This window comes from Sardina pilchardus, chromosome 4 (assembly GCF_963854185.1).
Source record: "Sardina pilchardus chromosome 4, fSarPil1.1, whole genome shotgun sequence".
Lineage (NCBI taxonomy): Eukaryota > Metazoa > Chordata > Actinopteri > Clupeiformes > Clupeidae > Sardina > Sardina pilchardus.
Genome location: NC_084997.1, coordinates 21,472,773 through 21,498,954, shown reverse-complemented (window position 1 = coordinate 21,498,954; position 26,182 = coordinate 21,472,773). Strand labels below are relative to the sequence as shown.

Below are 26,182 nucleotides of genomic sequence, written 5' to 3'. Positions count from 1 at the left end.
AGTGGACTTCGGTTCTGCTTTACTGGGGTACTGACATGTCATTTGAAATCTCTTGGAAAGTGCCTACCAAACATTCAACTGTTATGTACTAGTCAGACAGGGAAAATATTTCAAGTGTGTCTGCAGGGAGCTATCGATGAGCATTGATCATGGTCTCAGTAAACCCAATCGTACACAAAATCCTAAATTATGTTCCATTTGTCCTTGTTTTGATTGACCTGCGATACCAAGGTAAGTTAACGGAGCCTAACTTAAAGTAGCTAAGTTAACGTTAACTTAAGTAAACGCTACTCTATATACTATACCTATATCTAATCAATTAGTTCTAGTCTTTTATTCTGGCAGCAGAGTTTGTTGTGTTGTTATGCCAAAATGCAGCCTGGAGTGGATTACAGGGGACCGGTGATTTAGCTAGCCATGTAATGTACGTTAACGTTAAGCCAATTTTACAGCTCCCATTTGGAGCTAAGGTTAATTAGCAGCTGCACTGTAACCAATGTTGGGCACAAGAATCCCAACGACTAGACTAACATCAGGGAATTCATGGTGGACCATGGCATTTGCACTTATAAACCAGACTATTGTACTGAAGTTCATTAACTCTAACTCATGGCTTGCTAAATTCAGTCGCACTCGTCGGACAGAGTTAACGTTACCAAAGTTTCCTCGTGGGAAAGAGGGAGCTATCATGATGCTATGACAGAAAGCTAACTTAGCCTAGCTGTTATTAGCTGAACGATATGACCAAGTAAGCAACACGCCATAGAACAGTCATTTGCCAGGTCAGTAATGTCAACGTTATCGTCTCACAACTTGCCTTGGTTGCAGGCGTGAGATGTGGGAAGACCGGGGATGTTGAGAATCATCTGGAGATGGGAAAGAAACTCCTAGCTGCGGGCCAGCTGGCTGATGCACTGTCGCACTTCCATGCAGCCATAGGTGAGCGAGTGTGTCTCACGATATCATTCCAGCCAAATAACATTAGAAAAGTTAAAAGCATTTTGAACAAAAGGTGAATGGATGTAAAATGTGTGTATATTATAAGAAACTACAATGGTATTTTGAAACATTTTGGAACACATTTATTAACACATTCCCCAATGTCACCTGTTTAAGTTGAACAATAACAAGAAATATTAGAACTGTGATAATATTTGATATAACGTTTGACTATGAATACTTGGTCAGTAATTAGTAATTGCTTCTTTAGTAATCATGAAAACCCTTTTATTTACTCAAAATCTGTTCCAAACAAATGAAATGTATAGCTCCAGAAGCTTGAGCAACAAGTCATTGTTTTTATACTTTTTTCTTTTCACTTTTAGATGGAGATCCAAAAAATTACATGGCATACTATAGAAGAGCTACCGTATACTTTGCGATGGGAAAATCCAAATCAGCATTGCCGGATTTAAGCAAAGTTATTGAACTTAAGCCTGATTTCACAGCAGTGAGTAGTTTTCTTTTCCATGTGTTGAGAATGATGTGTCAGAGGTCTATTCCAGAAAGCAGGTTTTGTTAAAAATCTGAAAAGAGTGACTCCCATTCCAGTAAAAAACTGGAACTCAAAACTCAAAACATTGGGTCAGTTACCACAGTAACTGACTCTGTGTGTGAACATAACCTGGGGGGTATTCCAAGTACGTGGTTGAGTGACAAACCTGTGTAAGTTAACTTGAGTACAGTAAGTGGTAAACCTCCTACAACAAGAGCCCTATGGCGTTGTTTTCTTAGGAGAATGAAGCCATACAGCTGATCTATTAGGAGGTTTAGCACTTACTATAAGTTAACCCCCACCCCCCTGTTCCCAAGCAGGTTTTCTTTAACAAACTCAGTCTTTCTCCATATCTGTCCCACTGAGCTGGTATTGGACACATGGGTCGTCATTGTCGGGTTATCAGTCTGATGCAAGGGTGACTCAATTTGCATACACCCAGGGAGGATTTTGATATCACAAATATATTAACCATCGCATATCAAACGTTATCGTTTTGCAATTAAAAAGTTGCCAAGTACTTAGCCTTGCCTCTGTCCCCATGAATCAAGGCTACTGGCTTAAACTCACAGGTGAAGCAACATAGTAGGTTAAAAATGTAGAAATAGTAGGCTAATGGTAGTAGGATACCATACCATTTGTAATTGCTGGTGTCATAAAACATAATTTTGTGCTGTTAGGGTTTTTTAAGTAATTTTAAGTCACTGGTCAGATTATAGGGTAAACATAAAACAATGAACAGCACAGCCAATTTTAATAATTTTCTGATGACCAGCAATCACCAGTTTAACTTAATTCTATGACTGTGCTGCATTTTCCTTAGAAAATGTTCACACTGCTCATAGGGATAACTTGTTAAATGAAGTGACATAATAGGAAGTTGGTTAAGTTTTCTAACCAGCTGTCATGATAAACACACTGTACTAGGAGTGAACAAACTCTCTGCAGATTGAACTAACCATATCCACTGTATTGGAAACGGAAATCTCAGAGTTTCCCCATCTCAGGGCTGATCAACCCACATATCAGGAATAGACAGGGTTTGTTAAACCTTCTTTCTGGAATAGCCCACTGGTCTTTCACACTCTGTTGACATTTAAGAGAAAAATAACACCTGTGTGAATCCTTTGTTTTGTTTTAACAGGCAGTACTTCAGAGAGGAAACCTCCTGTTGAAGCAGGGGAAGCTTGACGAAGCAGAGGCAGACTTTAAAAGAGTGGTAAGCTAGTCCTGTTTTAATCACATTATTTTCTGAATTGGTATGGGATCTGTTGTCTGTAGCAAGGCTGCCTGTTATGATGTTATTGTCAATGTCAACCGATGGTTGATAAATCAGTCAACGGCTTTCTATTCTCTATTGTATATTTCTTGCAGATTGTGCCCTTTCACATTTGTTAAATATTGCTTTATAGCCTATATTTATTCTGCTGCATAGCATTATTTCAAATGAACTTTGAAATATGACATGTTATATCTATCCTGCTGCCCAGCTCAAATCAAATCCCAGTGACAAAGATGAGAAAGAAGCCCAAAGCCAGCTGACCAAATCAGACGAGATCCAGAGGCTAGTGGTCCAGGCTCGAGCTCACTTTGCTGACAGAGATTATAGCACTGCTGTGCTCTATTTGGATCCAGTCATTGAGGTGAGATTCCAAACACCCAGTCACACGCCATTATATCATGGTAGTCCTGATTTCATACTGATAAGATTGAACACCTAGACATTGTGTTTTATAACAAGGCAGGTACAGTTGATGGACTTTTGTTCTACTATTTTTGGATAAACTGAACCAATTCTTTTAGAAGGGGTTGAATATGGTGTACAGCAGTCCTCCTGTGCTGTATGCTAACAACAGAATACGGCGTGCTTGTAGCACCACTGCTGGGGGCTTTGTGATGTCTTTCCCACTAGTCCCTTGAGTTGAGTGAGTGTGCTTGTCCCCTGTCAGACATGCACCTGGGATGTGGATGCGCGAGACATGCGAGCTGAATGCTTCATCCAGATGGGCGAGATGGCAAAAGCCATCACTGACCTGAAGGCCACCTCCAAGCTGAGGAGCGACAACACAGAGGCCTTCTTCAAGCTCAGTAAAATCTACTACCACCTGGGAGACCACCAGACTTCTCTCGAGTAAGGGCTTTGTTTGAGAGACGGCAACAGGCCACACTGTCACAGCTGCACTGACCTACAAACGTGTGTCTGTGTGTCTGTGTGTGTCTGTGTGTGTCTGTGTGTGTCTGTGTGTGTCTGTGTGTGTGTCAGTCAGAGAGATCGCTGCACGGGTGTTCTGTTGTTGACTTAAATGAACATCTCTTTTGTTAGTACGATACGGGAGTGTCTCAAGCTGGATCCAGACCACAAACAGTGCTTCAGTCACTACAAGCAGGTGAAGAAGTTGAGCAAACAGATTCAGGCTGCAGAGGAGCTGATCCAGGAAGAGAGGTACGTTCTCATACAGTATTTACACACCCTCAGCTCACAAGGCCGTCTGAAATGCAATGCGTAAATACTCCTTCCCCTGGACTATAACTTGTTAGTGGCAGTATTTCGTCAGTACTGCTGTAAGCTCAAATGTTTATGCTATTATACTGGCAGTCACACATGTATTTAATACTTCACTCAGTTCTGGAATAGTTCCTTCTTCTTTTAAACAGGCAAGAATTACGCCTTTGCTGAAGAAAAGTACACTTAATTCAACTGATGTGAAGAACTACAGACCTGTCTCCCTTCTTCCTTTCTTGTCAAAGGTTTTGGAGAAAGTGGTCTTCAAGCAAATGTGTGACTTCCTCTATCAGAATAACCTACTAGACCCTATGCAGTCTGGTTTCAAGAGTGGTCATTCTACTGAAACTGCTCTTCTATCTGTGACTGAAGCATTGAGAGTAGCTAAGTCCTCTGCTCAGTCATCAGTGTTAATTCTGTTAGATTTATCTGCAGCCTTTGATACGGTTAACCATGACATTCTCCTTTCTACACTATATGAACTGGGAATTTCTGGGAAAGCTCTTGACTGGTTCAAGTCTTACCTTAAAGGGCGTTCTTTTAGCGTGTCTTGGCAGGGACAGATATCAAAGTCTCATGACCTCACTACAGGAGTCCCCCAAGGATCAGTATTAGGGCCCCTCCTTTTCTCTATTTACACCACTTCTTTAGGTGGGATTATTCGCTCTCATGGATTTGAATATCATTGCTATGCGGACGACACTCAACTTTTCCTATCCTTCCCACCTGAGGACTCTAGTGTTTCCCATCGGATCTCTGCATGCCTGAAGGACATTTCAATCTGGATGAAGGATCAGCACCTTCAGCTTAATCTTTCCAAAACTGAGCTCTTGGTGTTTCCAGCAAAAACAGCTATTCCCCAACAGATCAATATCCAGCTTGATTCATCCTCACTGACTCCAACCAGATCGGCACGTAACTTGGGTGTCATAATTGATGACCAACTTACTTTCTCTGAGCATGTTGCCTCAATTGCAAAGTCATGTCGGTATACCCTGTACAACATTAGGAAGATCAGACCTTATCTGACACAAGATTCCACTCAGCTTCTTGTACAGGCAATGGTTATCTCCAAGCTGGACTACTGTAATTCTCTGTTAGCTGGCCTACCTGCTTGTGTATTAAGACCACTACAGTTGATTCAGAATGCTGCAGCACGACTGGTCTTCAATCAGCCAAAGAGGACACATGTAACCCCTCTCCTAGTTACTCTCCACTGGCTCCCTATAGTAGCCAGAATTAAATTTAAATCTCTCACTCTGGCCTATAGGACACTGACTGGATCTGCTCCCAGCTACTTCAGTTCTTTAATCACGATGTACATTCCCAACCGCCCATTGCGATCTTCTGAGGAGCGTCTGTTATGTCGACCAACCATACATGCTAGGTCAAATTGTAGATCCTATTCTTCAGTGGTTCCGTGTTGGTGGAATGAGTTGCCCAGAGCTCTCCGTTCCAGCAACAGCTTTGGATCTTTTAAGAGGGGCCTTAAGGCATATTTATTTAATATGCACTTAGTCCTTTGAGTTTGTGATGTGTTATGGTTTGTATAATAGTATTGTTTTGTTATAATTTGTCTATTGATAGAATTTGAAATTTATTTTGCTATTGTCCTTAAATTTAGCCATACCATGCTTTAGTTATTATTATTATATTTAATTAACTGAGTGACTTATTTGATTGCTATTCTCATTTCACTGTTTTATTTCTCATTAGGTTAGTGCTTAAAATTATTGTTTTACTGATAATATTACTATTCTCCCTAGTTTGTAATTGTTCATTGTTAATTTAATTTGTATTGTTATTTATTTGTATGTCGCTTTGGACAAAGGCGTCTGCTAAATAACCATAGCCATAGCCATAGCCATAAACAATCTCATTTCTGTATATGATTTTCATAATCATCATCATCATCATATGACTCCATGTTATTCATACATCATCCCTAGAGATGCATAATAAAAGCAGCCTCATTAATTTCCATATTATGCAGATATGGGGATGCTGTTAATAAGTATGAGGCTGTAATGAAGACTGAACCAAACGTGCCTCAGTACCTCCAGCAAGCCAAGGAGCGCATCTGCCACAGCTTGTCCAAGGTGAGCTGCAGTCTCTCGCCAGCAGGGGGCACTCTGCACAAACAAATCTGGACTGGAATCCACATATCTGAATTTAATTGAAGCAGAAAATGACAGTTTTCCGTGCTGTATGAATGGAAGGGTTAATGTCTGTTGCTCTGACTCACTAATGAATGTTGTGCTTTAAAAGGACCAGCAAGGTGCCCGAGCCCTCGAGGTGTGCAGCGAAGCCTTAGAGTCCGAGCCAAACAATGTGAGCATCCTGAAGGACCGAGCAGAGGCCTACCTGCTGGAGGAGCAGTACGAAGAAGGTAAAAGAAAACATCAAAAATCAGCAAGATATCTGCTATTTCTGAACAGCAACTCTTGTTCATGTGAATGGCTTATAGACATCCAGCAGCAAAAATCCCGTCGACACAACTGCAGGCCGCAAAAGGGATGAAGAATGGGGTACAGTGAGTGCGCCCCGACTATTCAGCTGCCTAAGATAGGAGCCGAGCACCAGGGAGCTGGTCATTAATCAGCCCAGTGGGGCCAGTGCATGGGGGTTGTGCCAACACACCTCTGCCTGCTGCCGCTCTTCCCCCTCCTCCTCTCCTGCCATCTGTGCCAACTGCCAAGGCCGGGAGAGGAGTGCGGAAGAGACCACCCACAGGGAAGTGAGCCAAAAGGAGGGAGTGTTTCCCCAACAGCCTCGGGGTGCACAGCTAATTGCGCTGCTGCTGCGTCTCAACAGTAACACGGGTCCACCCATAGTCCACCCCAGGACTCTAGACCTTTTTGCCTTTCTGGATTCCACTTCCTGAATTAGTTAGGGTTTTTTTTCTATTTTTTATTTTTTTTTACCCTTGAAGGGGAGTGTTCCATAGCATACCCAGATTGTCTGAGCAAAAAGGGGTTTGGTGTTTTCCGCTGTGTGCAGGTTTCCAATCCAATCATTTGCCACTCACAGTATCGGCACGTTTTGCCGGTATTCAAATAGCCTCCCGTGTGTTTGTTTTTCTGAGATGGTTACTGGCCCTCTGAGCTGTCAGATACAAATACCCCCACCGTCTTCCCAGCCACTGCCATAGCAACCATGTGTACGTGTTTGGTGGGGGGCAGAAGGAGTGTAGGGTGTGTGTGTGTGTGTGTGTGTGTGTGTGTGTTTGAGAGAGAAAGAGAGAGAGAGAGAGAGACACACCGAGAGAGAGAGAGAGAGAGAGAGAGAGATGAGGGGTGGGTAGCCGTGTGAGCAAGGAGTAAATTATCATTAAAGCACTTTAGCTGCTTGGGCGTGAAACACAGCAGTCGGTGGTGGCGTCGGGCACCGGGCCTGCTTTTAAACTGTCAGCGTCCCACTAGAGCGAGCGTTTTCAGGGTAAACAGCTTGCGGTGAGCGCGCGCACACACACACTTCAGTACACGGGGAAACTCACAGCCATATCCCTCCTACTGCTCCAAGCAGATGGCTTCTGGGACCAAGGGAGCGAGGCCGTGCAACTGTTTAGAAGATATTTCTACCTGTCTGAACATTTCAGTCAGCACCCTTTGGTAATACGTCCATCAGTAATGCCTGTGGCTACAAGATGAGACATTTCTTTTTGGGTTCAGCTCGGTGAACTCACTTTGGGCAAGATGAATAGACTCACGGGCTGACGACTCGAAAGGCATTCGGTTGGCATTTAGAAAGGAACTGTGTAGGATGAGGGGTCAATTCAGTGAACGAGAATGGCGCCAAAGCCCAGGTCAGGTAATGTAATGTTCTCCTTTTTTTTGTGCACTCTTGGCAGCCATTAAAGACTTTGAGAGCGCCCGGGAGCACAGTGAGAATGACCGTCAGATAAAGGAAGGACTGGAGAGAGCCCAGCGACTGCTGAAGCAGTCCCAGAAGAGGGACTATTACAAGATTCTGGGAGTTAAGAGGTGAGGAACACAAAACCAATGCGCTTCCCCATTCAGCCACAGTCCAACATGTTCCCCGTGTCCTCTCTCTAACTGGCTGGCTTTGTTCCCTGTTGTCATGGCAGGACGGCTCAGAAGAAGGAGATCATCAAGGCCTACAGGAAGTTGGCTCAGCAGTGGCACCCAGACAACTTCCAGGACCCCGAGGACAAGAAGAAGGCCGAGAAGAGGTTCATTGACATTGCACAGGCCAAAGAGGTGCTCACAGATCCAGGTAGGCGATGCTTTTCACCTGAGCCAGACTGACACGTGGGAAATGATGATCATATTGGCATTTTCTTATGTCCAAATTACTAATGGATTACTGATGGACTATTTATTCCCTATACTGGACTGTTTGAACCTTCTGATACTACAAATTACTTTACTCTACTGTAACTGACCCTAGGCAGATGGGTTTGGCCCTTGAGTCGTGGATCTGTCTGAGGTTTCTTCCTATATGTATCTCCAATTCTGGGGATTTTTTCCTTGCCCCTGTTGCTCATGGGCTCTCTTTGAAGGTTTAACACTCTGTAAAGCACCATGAGATATGTGTAATGTTTTGGCGCTCTATAAATAAAATTGAATTGAATTGAATTGAATGTAAAATGAACCAGTGGCCCAATGCTTTTCATTTGGGTACAGTAATTTCCTGCGTATTGGCCGCATTGTATATAAACCACAGGACAAGTATTTTATGCAAGTTAAAAGAAACGAAAGTATATTAATACCATATTAATTACCTCCATGTATTAACCTCATCGCTGAAGAAGTTTTGCAAAATTAGTATACAGGCTGCGACTAACTATACTAATTAGTGGTTCACTAATTACGGTGGTATATTTATTTTTATTTTTCCGTGCAGAGATGAGAAGTAAGTTTGACCACGGAGAGGACCCCATGGACCCAGAGAGCCAGCAGGGCGGTCACCATGGGCAACACTTCCACGGCGGCTTCAACCCATTCGGCGGCGGCTTCAATCCTTTCGGTTCTGGACAGTTCAACTTCAAGTTCAGCCATAACTGAGAAGCACCGGAACGATGCCCGACCGACCACCCAACGACCTGCTTCAGGTCATCATCCAAATATGGGGTCAACTTTCCCCAATATGGCCAAACTAACTTGGATTAAACCTCCATGCCTTTCCACTCTAAAGGGAGCATCTAAGGAGATGTTCAGCGCTGTTTATGAGTGTGTGTGTGTGTGTGTGTTTGTGTATTCCTGCACTTACAGTATGTCTGAATGGTAACAAAGAGACTGAGTACATCTGTACTGTGAGTGACCTCAGCTCGGGAATGCAACCAACTTAACGCGTGCATGAATACTTGAAGCGTCTTCTTCAGGGATCTCAATCTCGAGACATTTTGACCAATTCCAAAAAAACAACCACTGCACCTTTTTTGTAGTGATGTGTCAAAAAATACAATTGTCAATTATTCTTGAGATTCTTGTGTACATAGAAAAAAAAAGCACTATTTTTATATGGACTAAATCATTTTGATTTGTACATATCTAAAAAAGAAGAATATTTATGCCTATTTAATTAGTTGGCTCTGAACGAGTCACAATTAACAAATGTAAGGTGAACAACTGCAGAAGAGAATCCTCGTGATAACAATAAAGTTGTTCCACTCTGAGTTCGGCATCATCCCTTGCACAAGTTGACGGTAAATGAAGATGGATTGCACCCAATTGTGCACCCTGCTAGATACCTGATGGCACCAAAGTGCTGGTTCCATCCAGTGGCAAATTTTAATCTGAGTGAATCCCTAACTGACAGCGGGGTTCAGCTAGATTGATGGGCCCCTTTATCCAAGGCTTCAAAACCTGAACCGTGAGCTCATCACACTTAACTGTAAATGAGGACACAGTGGGTTTTCTTCTATCAAATTTCCACATGAGCTCAAAACATTATATTTTCCCTAAATAAATAAAATAACATGTTAATATTGCAATGTGCTATTTTTCATATTCGATCTGGAACATATGCCCAATAGGAGAGATATCTGAGATTGTTAGGGTAGGTTATAATGACGAGTACATGTAATGAAAAAAAAAGATTGATTTGGTAAAAAGTTAATCTGGGTATTGCTGTATTCCAGTTTAGTCCATAACTGCTTAGGAATGAGCTCATCAGTAACCAAGCAAGGACCTCTGATTTAGTGTTAATTTTGTCACCTATTTTTAATTTAGTCATAGTCTTAGTCTTGTGACGAAATGTTCTTTTTAGTCTTAGTCATATTTAGTCATTCAAATATCATTTTTGTCAGTCTAGTTTTAGTCGACTTAAAGTCTCATAATTTTAGTCTTGTTTTAGTCAAAAGAAAACTTCTTAGTCAACTTTTAGTCAAGGTATCTTAGTCAACTTTTAGTCAAAACATTTGAGTCTTTTTTATATAACAAGATACGTTTGAATAGGCTACTATTTCAGTCAAATAGTGTTTCAGCTACTGTATGTGTTTCACACGTCTCAATTTTCCCCCAATAATATCCAGACCAGACCCAAAGTAGGCCTACGAATGTTTTACTCCGCTACACTAGATGGCACTATGCGCCTAAACGTAGTCCCATATAGGGATGGGTATTGATACGTTTTTATCAATATCGATGGCATTATCGATTCTGCCTATCAATCCAATTCCTTATCAATTCTCTTATCGATTCCCAGAAAATGTAGGTGCACCCTCATTTTTCATTGCATCGCCTTTAACGCCAAAAAGTCACCTTTTATCGCTCTCCTTTCATATTATGTGAATGATTTTTTAACAATAAGGCGTAGAAAAAGCTTGTCTTTATTCAAAACACAATAAGGAATATACATATTCTTTATAAAGAATTATAAAGATGTATATATAGCCTACAGTATATATAATATAATTCTTTATATATTCTAATCTATACTACTGACATTTCTGATATTTATGACATTCATGACTATTCATATTACAACTCTGCCTCTTTAATTCAGCTGTCGGCTTGAAGCCTCAAATTGTAAACAAAGTAGCATAGTTGGCTAGCTTATTATAGTCTACTGGGGGGTATTTCACAAAACCAAGATAGGGGATTTAGACAGGCTTACTGGGTTATCCTGGATGAACATAGCCTTGACTTGGTTTCACAGAAGAGATCACATATAAGTTACCATGGGAATTTATACTTGGAAGCTAGCCTGCTCCCGACCAGGCTAACAGCCAAGCTAAGTTAATTCTAATGGTAATTGCATGATCTGATTGGTTCAGCTAGATGTCATTCAAATCAGACCTCCATGCGATTTTTTCAAAGAGCTGTATTCCATTTATATATTATTTGCTACTTGCATTTACTCGCAAAACACAGCAGAATGTCTGCCTAATACCATATGGATGTTATTTAAATTATGGTGGCCTTATAATTAATAACATACTCCTTGTTTGCTTATTTTTTGACGGACGTTTGATGAATAGCCTAGTAGTTTATTGGAAGTGGAGGGGACATTTTTCAAAGGTGTTTTCAACTAATTCGACAAATTAAGATATATATAGTCATACTGTGTGCATCTTTGCGGTGGCAAAGCGCTTTCTTAATGACGTTGCGTGCCGAGACAAGGAAGCTCTCACACGTGGGTGCATACGTACATTTGCATTCACTTGGTCTGCCACACCTACTCCCGCTATGTAACAGAAATAATCATGATTCCCATCCAAAAAAGTACAACTTTACCTCGTTGTTAGTCTATATCAAAAGCGGTTGTTCACTTTGTGTGCAAGACGCTATTTTTCGCGTCTTTTTTATTCCAACCGTGAGTTATTTGGGGGAGAAACGAGAACGCGCACACATACCGAATAACTTACACCTGGCTTGACCTAGCCGCCTCAACTCATCTGCGCTCAGCATTAGTGAAACGTGTTTTGCATGTTTACTTTGACCAGGCTTGGTCAACCGCGTGTGTCGTCACTTATCTTGGATCTACTTACTCTGGTTTTGTGAAATAGGCCCCTGGTTGGACTGTTCAGTTTCCCCACGTGTGTTTAAGTTGCAAGGTAAGCTAATACTTTTTCTCCTTGGGACAGGCCCTTTTGAGTCTTAGTTGGAAAACATTGAGATGATCAGTCAAATTGAATGCAAGAGTTTGAATCAAATTTGTGCAGGAGCCTACGCTATGATGCTAACCGAAATTATTATAGGCTAATGTAGCTAGTTGTCTTCTATGCGTCATTGCTTTCACGATTGTGAAGTGCATGTCGAGGGGCAGGCGCACGAGAGAGGGAGAGGGAGAGAGAGCGGGCCAAGGGGGTTACTTCTATACAGTTTGGCTAAGTTGCACGCATAGTCTACAATTAAAACATGTGAAGGAAACGTATGCTTTCACCCGAGCGTCAGGTGCACCAGTGCGACCTAGAATTATTTTCAGGCACACTCGAACATTTTGGGCGCATATGCACTCTGGAGCCCTAGACCGGGCAACGTTAGCACCCCTCCGTAGGCTGTCGAACACATGACACTCTTGGAGCTTAATCCCATGCTTCACGGACAAATGTTTTAACATATTGCTGGTATTACTACCCTTACACGATAACAATACTACACTGGTTGCAGACAGCAGAAATTTCATCACGTTTAGTGAAATGGAGCCAGGCTTTGGATCTCTTCCTCCTCGGGGTTGACTCGTAGTATGAGTCGTCGCAGCCACAGGGTTACAGCAACAGCACATAGCTAGCCTACAGGAAAGCTGCCGCCCATGAATTAATTTGGACTATTCTGAATGCTTAACAGGTAGCATAGATATTCTGTCTTCTCATTTTGTAGATGAAAACGAAGAGAGATTTTATCTTAGTTTTTCAATCATGCAAAACATTTTAGTCTCGTCTTTTTTCGTCAACAGTAATGCATTTTATTATAGTCTTAGTCAGCGTTTCAGGACATTGGTTCAGTCTCGTCATCGTCTCGTCTTAGTCTCGAAAAAAAAGGTCGTTGACGAACATATTTAGTCTCGTCTCGTCTGACGAAATTAACACTACTCTGATTATGAATACAAATTCATAAAAAAAAAAAAAACACTCATCAAAAGAATGTTCCTTCTTCCCTTTATTCCTGAGAGCATTGGTATGAAATATGAATACAAAAGACAGACTAAGGCCAACACATGTAATGTATCTGTGATGATTTTCCTATATCCTTGTATAAGTATATTAACACAAGGGGGGGGGGGGGGGGGGGATCCATTTTTACAACACATTACCAGTTGAAGAGGCAATAAAAATTGAGCTGTAGGAAGACTGAACACTTTCCACTGGATTGGAAAACTGGTGTCCAGGTCTTAAGATCCTTACAGCCCTGCCAAGGTGCTCCAACGCAGCCTGTAAATCATTACACAGGTAACTTAGAATGTATTATTATACACTGACCTCTGGTCCAGCGAGCACGACTCACAAAATAACTTCTGACGAGCGCCGTGTATGAAAATATTTAGTCAAGTGTTTACTTTTCATTTCCAACAGTAGTGCAATGAATAACTATACACAGGATCAAATGAGCCAGACATTTTAAAAGCCAAAGGGAATGTATGAATATAAGGGGAAATCCCAGTAATAATAATAAAAAAAAATGGACAATAATTTCATGTTTTTAGAATGGCAGGTCTCCATTTTTCATAACGTTGGATAAAAGATTGTACACAGCAGTTACAGTATGAAAGATGACAGATATACAGGACCAATGCATACTGCCCACGTACTGTGGCAATGGGCCTCAGGTGGGATATGGACAAATGAGAAGAGTTATTCCTACAAACCAGTGCAATCGTGAATTTATGTTGTACGAGAGACTCATACCACAAATACACAGAGCTGCTCCTGACCCTCATTCTTCACTGTTCTTCATCTCAGTTTCACAGGAAAAGCAACGTGGTCATTTACAGCAGTTGGTGCCCAAATCTGACAGAAAGCTTAACATCCATAAATACAAAAGTACGTTGTACGAAAGAGTTCTTTTTAGAAAATAATTGCTGAGTAGCCCCCTGTTGGCGACGCTTCAGCAGTAACACTTGCTGGCAATGTTCATGAGAAATGTACATCTTTGCACAGCTGCAGTCTTCAAGCTTCACAGGAGCCTTTAGGTGCAAATCTCACTTTCCTCTTCGGCACGAGGCACACCAACAGGTGCTAAAGTTCATCGCGCTGACTTCCTGAGGGGGGGAGAAATGACATGCAACTCAGTGTCTGAAATGTCTGCGGTATACACCTGAGTGACTACTGACTAGACACCAAAAAGTTTTTTTTTTTTTTGCTAGATGAGAGTGATCGCACATTTGATTTCACCACATCATAAATCAGTCGTAAATAAGCTCTGTGATATGCAGTAAGAGAAGCATGCAGTGGGAGCCTAGAGTCTGTAGTCAGAGTACGGAGGACAGGCATAGGGTGCCTCTCATTTAGTCTTTTATACATCCTCCCTCCCTTCCTTCCTCGGTCCTCATCCTCACTGATCTACATAAAGAATGATGGGGCGGCAACAATGAGAGAGTCTATCCAGTGTTAGTTGTAGATCAGTGGGAACGAGCCTGGAGGATCGAGGAGAGAAAAGTTGAGAGGCATCCATAATGTCCACAACAGACACTAACTCACTGGCCCCTTCTTGCTGCCGCTCGCCTGGACTCACCTTTGTTCCCTGGTGCGGACGCAGACTGACCGCGAGGCTGCTGGTCTTCCTTCTCCTCGACGCGCCGGAGGAAGTGCTTGATCTCCGTGTCGTACTTGGTCCACTCTGGCACGATCCTGGCGGCGGCGGCCAGCTTGGGCTCTTTCGTCTTTGGGTTGTTGCACTGCGGAGAAGAGCAGACGAGTGGCCCCAGGCCCAGATCATCAGAACCAACCCCTGCGCTGCCCTACTTCACCCAGCCACTAGGAGGACACACTGGACTCCTGCCACACCATCACCAAGGCATCAGCCACACTGCACAAGGACAACTGGGATTGATCTCACTTCCATTTCATTTCATTTTTGATCCTGTTTCAGATTTCAGACTTAAAAAAAGATTCAGACTTTAAAAAAAAAAAAAAAAAAGTCCTACATTTTAATGTCGGGAGGAACACCAATGAGCCAATCACCTCTCTAAAAACAGGAGAGGTAGTCCTGAGATTGAATTGAGCCCTATGCTTTCCAATCCATAAGATTCTGGCAAAATGCAAAATACAAGATACATTTGATTCTTAATAAAAAAAAATATATACCATTACAAAATAATTTGGAGTATGATACATTAAATACTGAAATACAACAGAACATTTGGGCAACACTGCTGCACTGGTCCTGACAATTGTACAACACGTTCTCCTTGCTTTCATTCATTCCATTCCAGCCAACCTCAGGACGACTCCTCCATCGGGATGCGTTTCAGACGCGTTTAGCCCGAAGGGGAGCCGCCGCATTGGTTACGGCGTGATGGATGGCAGGGCCTGCAGAAATGGGCTGCCCTGTAATGGAGAAGGGCCTCTCCAGATCACTGCCATTCATTTGACTGCGCCTCGACTAATGAAAGCCTCCCAGCAGCAGTCTCCTGCCGGAGCAGGGACGAGAGTGTAAATGAGACTACTATTCCTGGCCCCTCGTGCGCCGAGCGCCCCCGCACATTTTAGCAGGAGACGGAGGAGACGAGGAGACCGGGGAGGGGGGCAGGTCAGGGCGCCGCTGAGAGCGACCGAACGCGTGAATATCTGCCGAGTCTTTGGGGAAATCCAGCAGAGGAAGAAGCCTGAGCCACAAGGCCACAGGGCCACACACAACACAGGGCCTTTGTGATGGACAGTGGAATGGGCAGGCTCTGTATTTGCATTCAGAGATGTTCGCAGAGCACAGACTCCAGGGCACGGAGAAATTATTGATTTTTCTTCGCATCTGTGTAAGGTGGTAAAGAGCACCAAAGTGGCTCTAATTATGTGCCACTGGCAAATTGTGCAAAGAGTCGGGAGACTTGATATTTGTTATGCTGTTTTAACAGTGTCATCCGGCTACTGAAGTAACAAGCTACGGTAAGGGCCATTATGTGGATAAATATCTAAGTCCTATGGCCTTTTCACTTTTTAGTTGTGTTTACTGCCACTCACAAGATCTATGGTCTTTGCTGTCTTCTTGGACACATCGTCACACCAGGTCTCACACCACAGCCATTCCTGGGGCAGAGACTTGATCGCCACCTGGTGGATCATGTTGTTGGGGAGGTCCTGTGGAAAGCAAGGGGAAGTAGGCTGTTGAATTAATCAGTTTCCATCTCTCATACCGCACACAGAGTTGAAAGATATTTCTCACTCATTCATTCTCCCAAAGCATAACAGATCAGCACTAACCTGGTCCAAGTTGGAGAGGCTGTTTGGGTCTTGGCTCAGAGCTTGGTATTGGCCACGGAGGCGATCGCCGGCAGCAATCTTCCTGAACTTCTTCAGATCCACCACATACAACGCACTGGAAAATTACTCAGATCAGTTGACTGATATTCAATAGCCCAAAACAGCGCATCCATCATAGTATTGGGAAGCTATATCTGCAGTCCATTTATGTGCAATGGCTTTCTAAGTGTCTTTGTAAGCATTTTACAGAATTTAGGAAATGTGCCTTTTTCTCATCATAGTCTATTTGGACACAGTAAGCTTCTTTATATCGTTTCGGAACCTGTAACCCGATCTGTTCCATTTAGCTGGCCCATCGCTAGAGACCCCATTCCAACACGTTTAGTCCTCTCTGCTGCCAGCATCCCATAAGGGCTGGCCCATCACAGAGACCCCATTACAACACGTTTAGGCAGTATCAGTTGCAACTACAAATCACACCCCTTTGGAGGATGTCATTTCACCACATCATTCACTTTTTCTTTCCTCACATTAGTGGATTCTCTAAAAAATATACTGCATTCTCTGGCTGTACTTACTGTATATTACTACTAGGGCTGCTCGATTATGGTAAAACATCTTTATCACGATTATTTTGTTCAATATTGTGATCACAATTATTAAATGTGATTACTCAGTGATTTTGGCACCATCATCCATATTCAAAATGTATAATTTGTTTTATTTTAAATTGAATTTTAAATATAATCCAAAAGGAATTATCATAATGGACAACTCAAGACAAAAGGAGAGCATTGTTATGAAATTGAATGTAGCAAAATAATCATTATATTTAAATGTTATTTTCATAACTGTTGGAAGTCATAATCACGATTAATCGATCAATTCGATTAATTGCACAGCTCTAATTACTACACTGGCATTCCTGGCTTGTGTGTGTTAATCTGATCATCACTAACAGCACTGGTGGATGTATCTGATATGGTATTTCCGGTAGTCAATTAGCTCATGTGTGCATGTGTTTCAAAACAATGCCATCCAAAATGACAAACATGTTACTTTGTCAGATTTTTGTGTTTTATGCAGAGAACCGTGTTCAGTGCATTCAAAAAGTGCCATTTTGAATGGCAATATGTGTAAATTGTGTAAAGCTGAATATGTGTTCAGACATTTGGAGACTTGAAAGGATGTTCTATTTCGTTTCTCCTGACCGCCAGAGGCGGTGCTTTCAGCACATGGATATCCATCACACGTACGTGTAGGTCGAGTATTTATATCAACAAAGTCACCTGTGACCTGGGTGACGTCTGCCCTGTGCGCCGGCACAAAAGGCAGGTCAACCCAGGATACGATTCTTTTTCATCTTCTCGCGTGAGTAAGGTTGTGAGTGTTACAAACATTTTGGTATCGCTCTGGAGTCTTGCAACCCAGATGGGTCAGAGCTGCGAATTTCGCCCTCTGAAAGACTGCGATTAGCCATAATCAAATTATCATTATCAACATTTTACTGCTCAAAGTTGAATGTCATCCGAAAGAGGTAAGCACATTTTCTTTGATAGTTGTGCTTTATGAAGCGATCACGCTGCATAGCTGACTTGTAGTGAGCTTGGGCCGGCGTTCACGCCTAGCTAGCTTGAATTTAAGTGACTTTGGTTACTGTAACGTACCGTTACGGATGTGATTTCCCCCCGCAAACTCTCTGTTATGTTCTTACGATGCGCAGTTGTGTCTACGCTCTAGCGCGTTCGTTCAGATGGAAATGTGGAACTCACTTTGAAATACTTTGAGTCTGAGTCGGCTGTTACACCGATAGGCTAATTAAGTTTTGATGTTAACGTAATCGTTGGCTGCGAGCCATTTGGGATTCCCTGGCGAGCGGGTAGACGAAGCCTCCCATTAACTGAATAGTGAGTAGATAAATACATTGTCGCTCACGTAGTTGAATAGATCTTCCACAGTTTGATCTATCTTGCAAGGGAGTGTGCTCACTCTGAAAATTGCAAATGCTTTGCATACTTGGTGATCGTGATTTGTATCTTATTGATGCACAGGTGTAGCGTACTCGCTCTAAATTGTGTTATGGGATATAGTACATTGCTGAAGGCATTATATCTGATAAGGAGTAGCTCACTGCTATTGGCTGTTCGTTGTGCAAAGGATTGTACTCGCCCTAAACGGCACCGGACTACCATTTAGCCATGTAACCAGTTTCAGTAGACTACTGTTAGCAACAGGTTGCTATATTGGCCTTTTGTATTTCATTGCTGCACAGGTGTGTTCTCGCTCTACATTGTGCTGGTGGATACATTGCTGTAGGCTACGCATTAATTTAATCTCTGCTAGAGAGTAGCTCACTCTGTGGGTTGTTCATTCGTGCAAGAGGATGTGCTCGTCCTAGACTGCCCCAGGCTACCATTTAGCCATGTAAACAGTTTCAGTAGACTACTGTCAACAACGGGTTGATATGTTGACCTTTTGTATTTCATTGCTGCACAGGTGTGTACTCGCTCTACATTGTGCTGTTGGATACATTGCTGAACGCGTTAATTTAATATCTGCTAGAGAGTATAGCTCACTCTGTTGGTTGTTCGTTCGTGCAAAAGGATGTGCTCGTCCTAGATTGCCCCAGACTCTCATGTGGCTGTACACAGTTTCAGTACTTTCATCAATGACTACTGTAATCAGACAGTATCATAATCGCCTGGTAGTGTGACACGCTTAAACCAGTGCGTGCCTCTGCTTAAACATGTTTATGACTGGCATTGACTATTTGAGCCCCTCTTGAATCGGATGTGGCCACGATATGTGCCCTTCCTGCCTTGGTGCTGACTACTTAGGGCAGGGGCTGATAGAGCTGGCGTGCATATGAATTGCACTTGCTTGAGCCTACTGGCACGGTCAGCCAGATTTGCTCAGGGGGCTCAGCCACCCGTTCCATGTAGAGACGTCCTTCGCATACTGGTCTTTACAAGTGTCGGAGGACTGATTCACATGTTAGCACTGGTATGTGCAAACGTGAAAGACGTGCCCTAGACCAAAAGGGTGGACATCTTGATCTCTGAGTTTGAACAGATCCTTTTTTAATCTGCAACCAGTAGGTATAGACAAATAACAGTTGTGACTGCCTTCAATGCTGTCACCAGCGTTTGGAGGCCAGGAGGAAGATGTTCTCTTTACTAAGGCTTCAGAGTGTAATCTTTGATCAGGAAGGCGAAGTGGAAATTGTAAAGGGTGATTGAACAGACCAGGGCTCCCACCACTATCATCCCCGCTCACAGGGAATGAACCACAGTGCTCTGGGAAGCTCAGAGCTCCATATATTGATGGGTTCCAGAGACACTAGGCAGGCCTTAAGTGTTTTTCTCACCTTGTGTGACTGTACGGCACTGGCCAACATGCAGGATGCGTCCAGCTACGGACTACATGGCATGCCTAACGAGCCAGCCCTAGCGCCGTCACTTGACGAGGCTGTCCTCAGTTGCAATGCCACTTGACTGATGATTTCATTATCAGAAGTGATAACACAGCAGCACACGTGGGGTGCGTTGGTAGCTTGATGTCCCACCACCTGCTATCCCTGTTCCAGTCACTGCAGGACTTATTTGTCCGATCTGTGCAGAGCTGGAGTGGCGCCTCTCTGCAGGCATTTACCTATTTTAGCAACTGCTCTGAGCTTGAAAAAGTGCTATATAAATAAATGTTATTATTATTATTATTAGCATTATGAGCAGAGTTGGGTAGGTTCATGTCTTCCCTAACCCTTACTCGGGGCCAAATATGGTTGGCCCAGTGTCTGCTTTTGGAACCATGCAGGAGAGCACTCCGTTCCTTTCCTGTTGTTCCATACACAAGTTACACAAGCTAAACAGCAGTTTGCAAAGTATGCAACATGTGAACCCCAGTAGACGCATTACCACGGCAGTCGACACTTCACCTGCCTGCAGCTAAGATGCTGGGAAGCGTCACACGTCAGGTCCCTGGGTTGTGGTGACCCCGTCCCAGGGTTACGGCATGCAGGTCAACACCTACCGGCAAGATTCCGTTGGGTTACAATGACCATTATCAGGGATCCAACCCGGGCTCTGGCCCTTCGCGAAGTGGTCTGGACTTTTTGGGGAAGAAGCCCGTCGAGTCCTTAGACTTTGGATTTTCTTCCACCTACTTCATTGTTCCAAAAAATGAGGACGGTGGCCTCCACCTTCACTTGGACAACTAGCTCATGTGCTCCCAGTCAAGGGCAGATGCCCCCAGGGAGTCGACATCACTGATATTCCACATCATAAGGTAAGTATAAGTTTAAAGTAAGTGCTGACAGTGGAATCACAAGAAGAGCTTCCAAGTCATCGTGTTCCTCAGTATCCAACTGGACTCACATGCAACAAACATCAGCCTCATCAGTGGTCCCACTGGGCCTCCTTTCATTGAGACCTTTTCAAATCTGGGTAAGCAGCCTTCACTTGCATCCCATTCGCCACAGACACAAACTGGTCACGGTTACTGCCAGTTGTCTGGGACATCTGCAACTTGGAAGTAAGATCTTACTCAGGGCGTCCCCTTAGGGTCCATTTCTTCTTCCAGAGAAGTGGTGATGATAGGGGTCAATGAAGTCCTTTACAGCAGGGGCGAGACACAAATGTATTGAAATTACATGCTGTTCTGCTTGGCCTGAAGCATTTCCTCCCAGTACTGGTCAGAAGGCATGTCCTTATTAGTACAGACAATATATTGGTGGTTTACCACGTCAACCACCAGGAGGGCACCAAGTCCAGGCAGGCCATGAGATTGACTCAACTGTTGCAACTTGCAATGGGCTCATCCTCGCCTACTGAGCCTGAGGGCAATGTACTAGTCTGGTATCCTGAACATGGCAGCATATCTCCTGTCATTCCAGTGTCCCTGGAGAATGGAGACTTCACCCAGATGTGGTACACGCAATCTGGCACACGTATGACAGGCTGGAGGTGGATCTCCTCGCCTCCTAGCCAACAACACACCTTTACCTCTGGATTTCTATAGATGCTCTGGCACACGCATGGCCAAAGCAGCTGCTATATGCTTTCCCTCCTTCGATATTGCTAACACTGGACAGGGTTGTGACAGGAGGACACGAGCTGCTACTAATAGCCCCCTGATGGTCAGGGAGAGTGTTGTTTTCCGGAGTTAAACCAACTCCTACGTGGAGAACCCAGGTGTCTCCCTGTGAGAATGAATCTCCTTTAACGGTTAAGCGGCTGGATCTGGCAACCGGATCCATCTCAGCTGACACTTTAGGTCTGGCCACTGAAGGACCGGAACTGTTACTAGGGCTCTCGAGCCAGCAGTAGTGCATACTATGCACAGCTCCTGGGCACCCTCCACCAATGCACTCTACGCAAATAAGTGAGAACTTTTTTCCAGCTGGTGCCAAGTACAAAATCAGGAGCCAACGCGCTGCTTCACACAGGTTGTACTCCCTTTTCTTTAATCGCTCCTTGATCGAGGCCTCACAGCCTCCACCCCCTAGGGGTATGGGGTATATTGCCGCCATCTTATCTATGCACAACAGGAGTGGATGATGTGACTTGGGTCCCATACTCTGGTGACCCACTTCCTGAAGAGGGCTCAGTGATAGAGACCTCCTTGACGGTACTCTGTGCACTCCTGAGGCTTGCCTCTTGCCTTGCATGCTCTCTGCAAACCCCCATGTGAAACTTGTAGGGTTGTAGAGTTGAACTAGCTGTCTATGAAGACAGTCTTTCTCTTGACTTTTACATTAGCAAGTGATTAGGAGAATTAAATGCTTGTCTGGAGGCAGAGAATGCCATTGGCACCCTGGGGATACAGGGGTGACCCTAACTTGAATTTCCTCTTAGGGATCAATAAAGTATCTCTATCTATCTATGACCGAACCCCTCTTTCTCCCAAGACCTGTTCGTCTTCATTCGGAAACTAGCCTTTTAGTCTGGCAGCATTTGAACCCCAAGGTCAGAGCTCTGAGCAGGGGTTAAGTGCAGAGCTTTTATGCCTGGTACGAACACTAAGGTTTTTATCTACAGTGGACTGCCGGAATCCGGAAGTCCGATGCATTATTTGTTTGTCATACAGGACCGAGACTATGCCATAGCCTGTCCAAGCATGGACGGTCAAGGTGGATAGCTGAAATTATCAGCCACAGCTACATGTGTAAGGTTACTCCACCAGAGGTGTGTCTACCTCATGGGCAGCACTACCTTGTGCACCCCTCTTGGACATTTGTGCAGGGGTATCATGGGTCTCAACTTGCATTTTTGCATGATTCTACAGGGTTAATGTTGTTCCACATAACCCAGTTGCTGAAGCTGTGCTTTTTGCGCTTTCACGGCGTCCTTAACAGGCACGCATTCATTCCTCGTGACCCTGCTGGTATTAGTCATCCATGTGCTGAAAGCACCGCCTCTGGCGGTCAGGAGAAACGAAATAGAACGAAGGTTATGTATATAACCACGGTTCTATGAGTTTCGGATGACCGCCAGAGCTTGGCAGTCACTCGGAATATCCACGAGAAGATTGCCAAGAATCGTATCCTGGGTTGACCTGCCTTTTGTGCCGGCGCACAGGGCAGACGTCACCCAGGTCACAGGTGACTTTGTTGATATAAATACTCGACCTACACGTACGTGTGATGGATATCCATGTGCTGAAAGCACCGCCTCTGGCGGTCATCCGAAACTCATAGAACCGTGGTTATATACATAACCTTCGTTTTGTTCTCTGTGTGTCAGTTGAAATAATTGTGCTATGAACGTCATTTTAATGTGTTAGCAATTGGAAAAAACTGTACTCGGATCATCGGCAACAACGCTGGTGGATGTACCTGATATGGTATTTCCGGTGGCCCAGGTGGGAGGCCCAGTAACCCATCTTCCAAAAGCGGTATCCGTCCATCTCCTTGCGGCTGTCGCAGAACGGCGTGTAGCCGTAGGGGGCTCCCTCCAGATCCAAGTCCCTTAACTCTTTCAAGTCTGTCCGCACAATCTGCGGAGGAGGGTGAGAGATCGCACTCGGCTCAGACGGAGAACTCTGAGTCAGCGCCGTTCCACCTACAGGAGAACTCGCGCAGGAGCTCGACAGAACCGTTCCAACACAAGCGGCACAAACTCGCACAAACACGCTTAAAAACCTGAATTGTTGATTTGTTGATTTGCTTTGTATTTTCCTGTTTACATTGTAGTGTATGTTGTATGTGGTGTCTTAAGCTGCTGGGACCTTGAATTTCCCCTTGGGGATCTATCTATCTATCTTTTTTTTTTTTTTTTTTCATACATTTATTTGATTTTATACGTACAGAAATTGCTCATACCAGTACAGTCATATTATCTTGTTAGACATATCAATATACAGTCCTACTGGCTAGGTATTCACATTCTGTTACTCACAGTTATTCCCCACAATCTTTCATACTCACACACATTCACCCATACATACCTACTGTAGAACACGCACTCACCATTATTTATACTCACACACATTCACCCATACATATCTATCTATCTATCTATCTATCTATCTATCTATCTATCTATCTATCTATCTATCTATCTACCTGATCGGCGTCCACGAAGATGATCTTGTCGACGGCCAGGGGGAAGAGCACGTCCAGGAAGAGGATCTTGTAGCCCCAGATGATGCGCTGCTTCTCCGTCTGCTGGTGCAGCCAGCGAGGCCACTTGTACTGGACCAGCTCGTACTGGAAGCCGTAGGCCTCCGCCATGTGAGGGATGGTCTCCTGCAGAGTGACGAGAGCGACACACACACACACACACGCACACACACACAGACACATGCACACGCAGACACACAGACACACACACACAGACACACACGCAAGCACACACACACACACACACGCACACACACGAGCGCGCACACACACACACACAAGCACACACAGACACACACACACACAGACACAGACACACACACACACAGACACAGACACACACACACACACACACACACACACAGGAGAGCCAATATAACACAGCAGTTACATATCTGCATCTCCTAGCAACATCTATTTCGCAAAAACGTGTTGGAATAAATTAAATCATCTGAGAATGCTAATGATAGAGACACAACAGGCGAGATCCATGTCCCATGAGTTGACATGTCTGAGACATCTCTGAAGTGCTACATTAGTAACAGCTAACAAGGTGGGAAAAAAGCATGAAGTCAATCAAGTACCTGTATCTTTTTTTTTTTTATCATTAACAGGTAGGAGAAAAAAAACTGTCTGTTTTTCCTTTTTATGAGGTTTTCTCAAATCATTCCATTTTCGCTTAAGACATCTCTCCATCTATCCTGCTGCTGCCGTGCCCTGTCCTTCTATTTTTATGACCACATGTGATTGGGCATAGTAGGCGTCCGTGCGTGTATACAGGCTCGGGCCCTATAGGAGGAGGCAAGGCGTGAGATAAAAGGGGGCCGAGTCACAAAGGAGAAGAAACACATCCCACAGAGCCTTTCATCGGGGCCCGGCACAAACAAATCCATTCCCTCGCCAGGGGTGGAGGACCGGGCGCTGGAGGAGCCGCTCCTGATGAGAGCGGGCCAAAGGCCACAAAGTTTTCAGCGCGGCGTCGTGCGGCGCGGCTCAGTTTTTATTTTTTTTTATTTATTTATTTTATTTTTTTTACCTTGAAGGAAGGGGAGAGGTAGTTCTTGAGGAACCAGAACTTGATAGGGGTTTTGGTGTGCTGGAGGACCGACAGCATCATTATTCTAGAGGAGAGAGAGAGAGGGAGGGAGGGAGGGAGGGAGGGAGGGAGGGAGAGAGAGAGAGAGAGAAAGAGAGAGAGAGAGAGAGAGAGAGAGAGAGAGAGAGGGGAGTGAGAATAGGTGGGAGAAAGAGAGCAAAAGCGAGAGAGAAAATGAAAAAGAGCAAAGATCAGTGAGTCTCCAAGGAAAAAAGGATTATAAAAGGAGTGAGGACACAAGGGGGCTTCAGACCAGCTGTGGTGTGTGTGTGTGTGTGTGTCTGTGTGTCTGTGTGTGTGTGAATGTGTGAATGTGTGTGTGTGTCTGTGTGTGTCTGTGTGTGTCTGTGTGCGTCTGTGCGTCTGTGCGTCTGTGCGTCTGTGCGTCTGTGCGTCTGTGTGTCTGTGCGTCTGTGTGTCTGTATGTGTCTGTGTGTCTGTATGTGTCTGTATGTGTCTGTATGTGTCTGTGTGTATACATGTACAGTATGTGCGTGTCTCTCTATGTGTGTGTGTATGTGTGTGTGTGCGTGTCTCTCTCTCTCTCTCTCTCTCTCTCTCTCTGTGTGTGTGTGTGTGTGTGTGTGTGGGCGTCTCACCTCAGGAAGCGCTCGTACAGATGTCCGGAGGCCACAGAGAAGATGTTGAGCACATCCTCCTTCTTCTTCTTCTCCCCATCCTCCGAGCTGGCACCGGTGATGCTGCAGGGGCCAACGCAGCACATTATGCAATCTGCTCCCTACAGATCTGCCTCCCCGTCCCCTTCACACACACACACGCACGCACGCATACATGCACACGCACACATGCACTCACACGCGTAGGCACGCACGCACAGACACACACACACACGCACACACACAGACACACACACAGACACACACACACACACACAGACACACACAGACACACACACACACACACACACACACACACACACACACACACACGCACACACACGCACACAAACACGCACACAAACACGCACACACACACACACACACACACACACACACGCACACACACGCACACAAACACGCACACAAACACGCACACAAACACACCTCAATCACACTCATGCAATTACACAGGCCTTGCCCACAACATGCGGCTGCTACAGTAATCTCGGTTGCGTTGACAACCGCATA

The 26,182-nt window shown here is 44.3% G+C and overlaps 2 protein-coding genes across 3 annotated transcripts in view; one reads left to right on the top strand and one right to left on the bottom strand.

Annotated features, from left to right (window-relative positions):
* Positions 1-33: 33 nt before the first annotated feature.
* On the top strand, positions 34-9,636 carry dnajc3a (DnaJ (Hsp40) homolog, subfamily C, member 3a). The gene is made up of 12 exons (XM_062534596.1): positions 34-231; positions 829-939; positions 1,326-1,450; positions 2,640-2,714; positions 2,986-3,138; positions 3,445-3,626; positions 3,819-3,938; positions 5,992-6,097; positions 6,267-6,387; positions 7,849-7,981; positions 8,086-8,234; positions 8,865-9,636. The coding sequence occupies exons 1-12, from the start codon at positions 150-152 to the stop codon at positions 9,023-9,025; spliced, it is 1,518 nt and encodes a 505-aa protein (XP_062390580.1). The 5' UTR covers positions 34-149; the 3' UTR covers positions 9,026-9,636.
* A 3,797-nt stretch (positions 9,637-13,433) lies between these two features.
* uggt2 (UDP-glucose glycoprotein glucosyltransferase 2) overlaps positions 13,434-26,182 on the bottom strand; it is a 44,373-nt gene continuing 31,624 nt past the window's right edge. For both annotated transcript variants that reach the window (XM_062534593.1, XM_062534594.1), the window contains 8 exons: positions 25,634-25,735; positions 24,975-25,059; positions 23,882-24,064; positions 23,153-23,313; positions 16,321-16,435; positions 16,081-16,197; positions 14,636-14,798; positions 13,434-14,162 (listed from right to left, as the gene is read on the bottom strand). In XM_062534593.1, the coding sequence (XP_062390577.1) occupies positions 14,140-14,162; positions 14,636-14,798; positions 16,081-16,197; positions 16,321-16,435; positions 23,153-23,313; positions 23,882-24,064; positions 24,975-25,059; positions 25,634-25,735 (949 nt within the window). In that variant the 3' untranslated portion in view covers positions 13,434-14,139. The remainder of the gene's footprint in view (positions 14,163-14,635; positions 14,799-16,080; positions 16,198-16,320; positions 16,436-23,152; positions 23,314-23,881; positions 24,065-24,974; positions 25,060-25,633; positions 25,736-26,182) is intronic.

Bases quoted from the DNA above. Each gene is read 5' to 3' on its own strand.
- dnajc3a (XM_062534596.1), top strand. From the start codon at position 150: ATGGTCTCAGTAAACCCAATCGTACACAAAATCCTAAATTATGTTCCA. The intron at 232-828 runs GTAAGTTAACGG...CCTTGGTTGCAG, and splicing joins GATTGACCTGCGATACCAAG to GCGTGAGATGTGGGAAGACC. The intron at 3,139-3,444 runs GTGAGATTCCAA...GTCCCCTGTCAG, and splicing joins ATTTGGATCCAGTCATTGAG to ACATGCACCTGGGATGTGGA.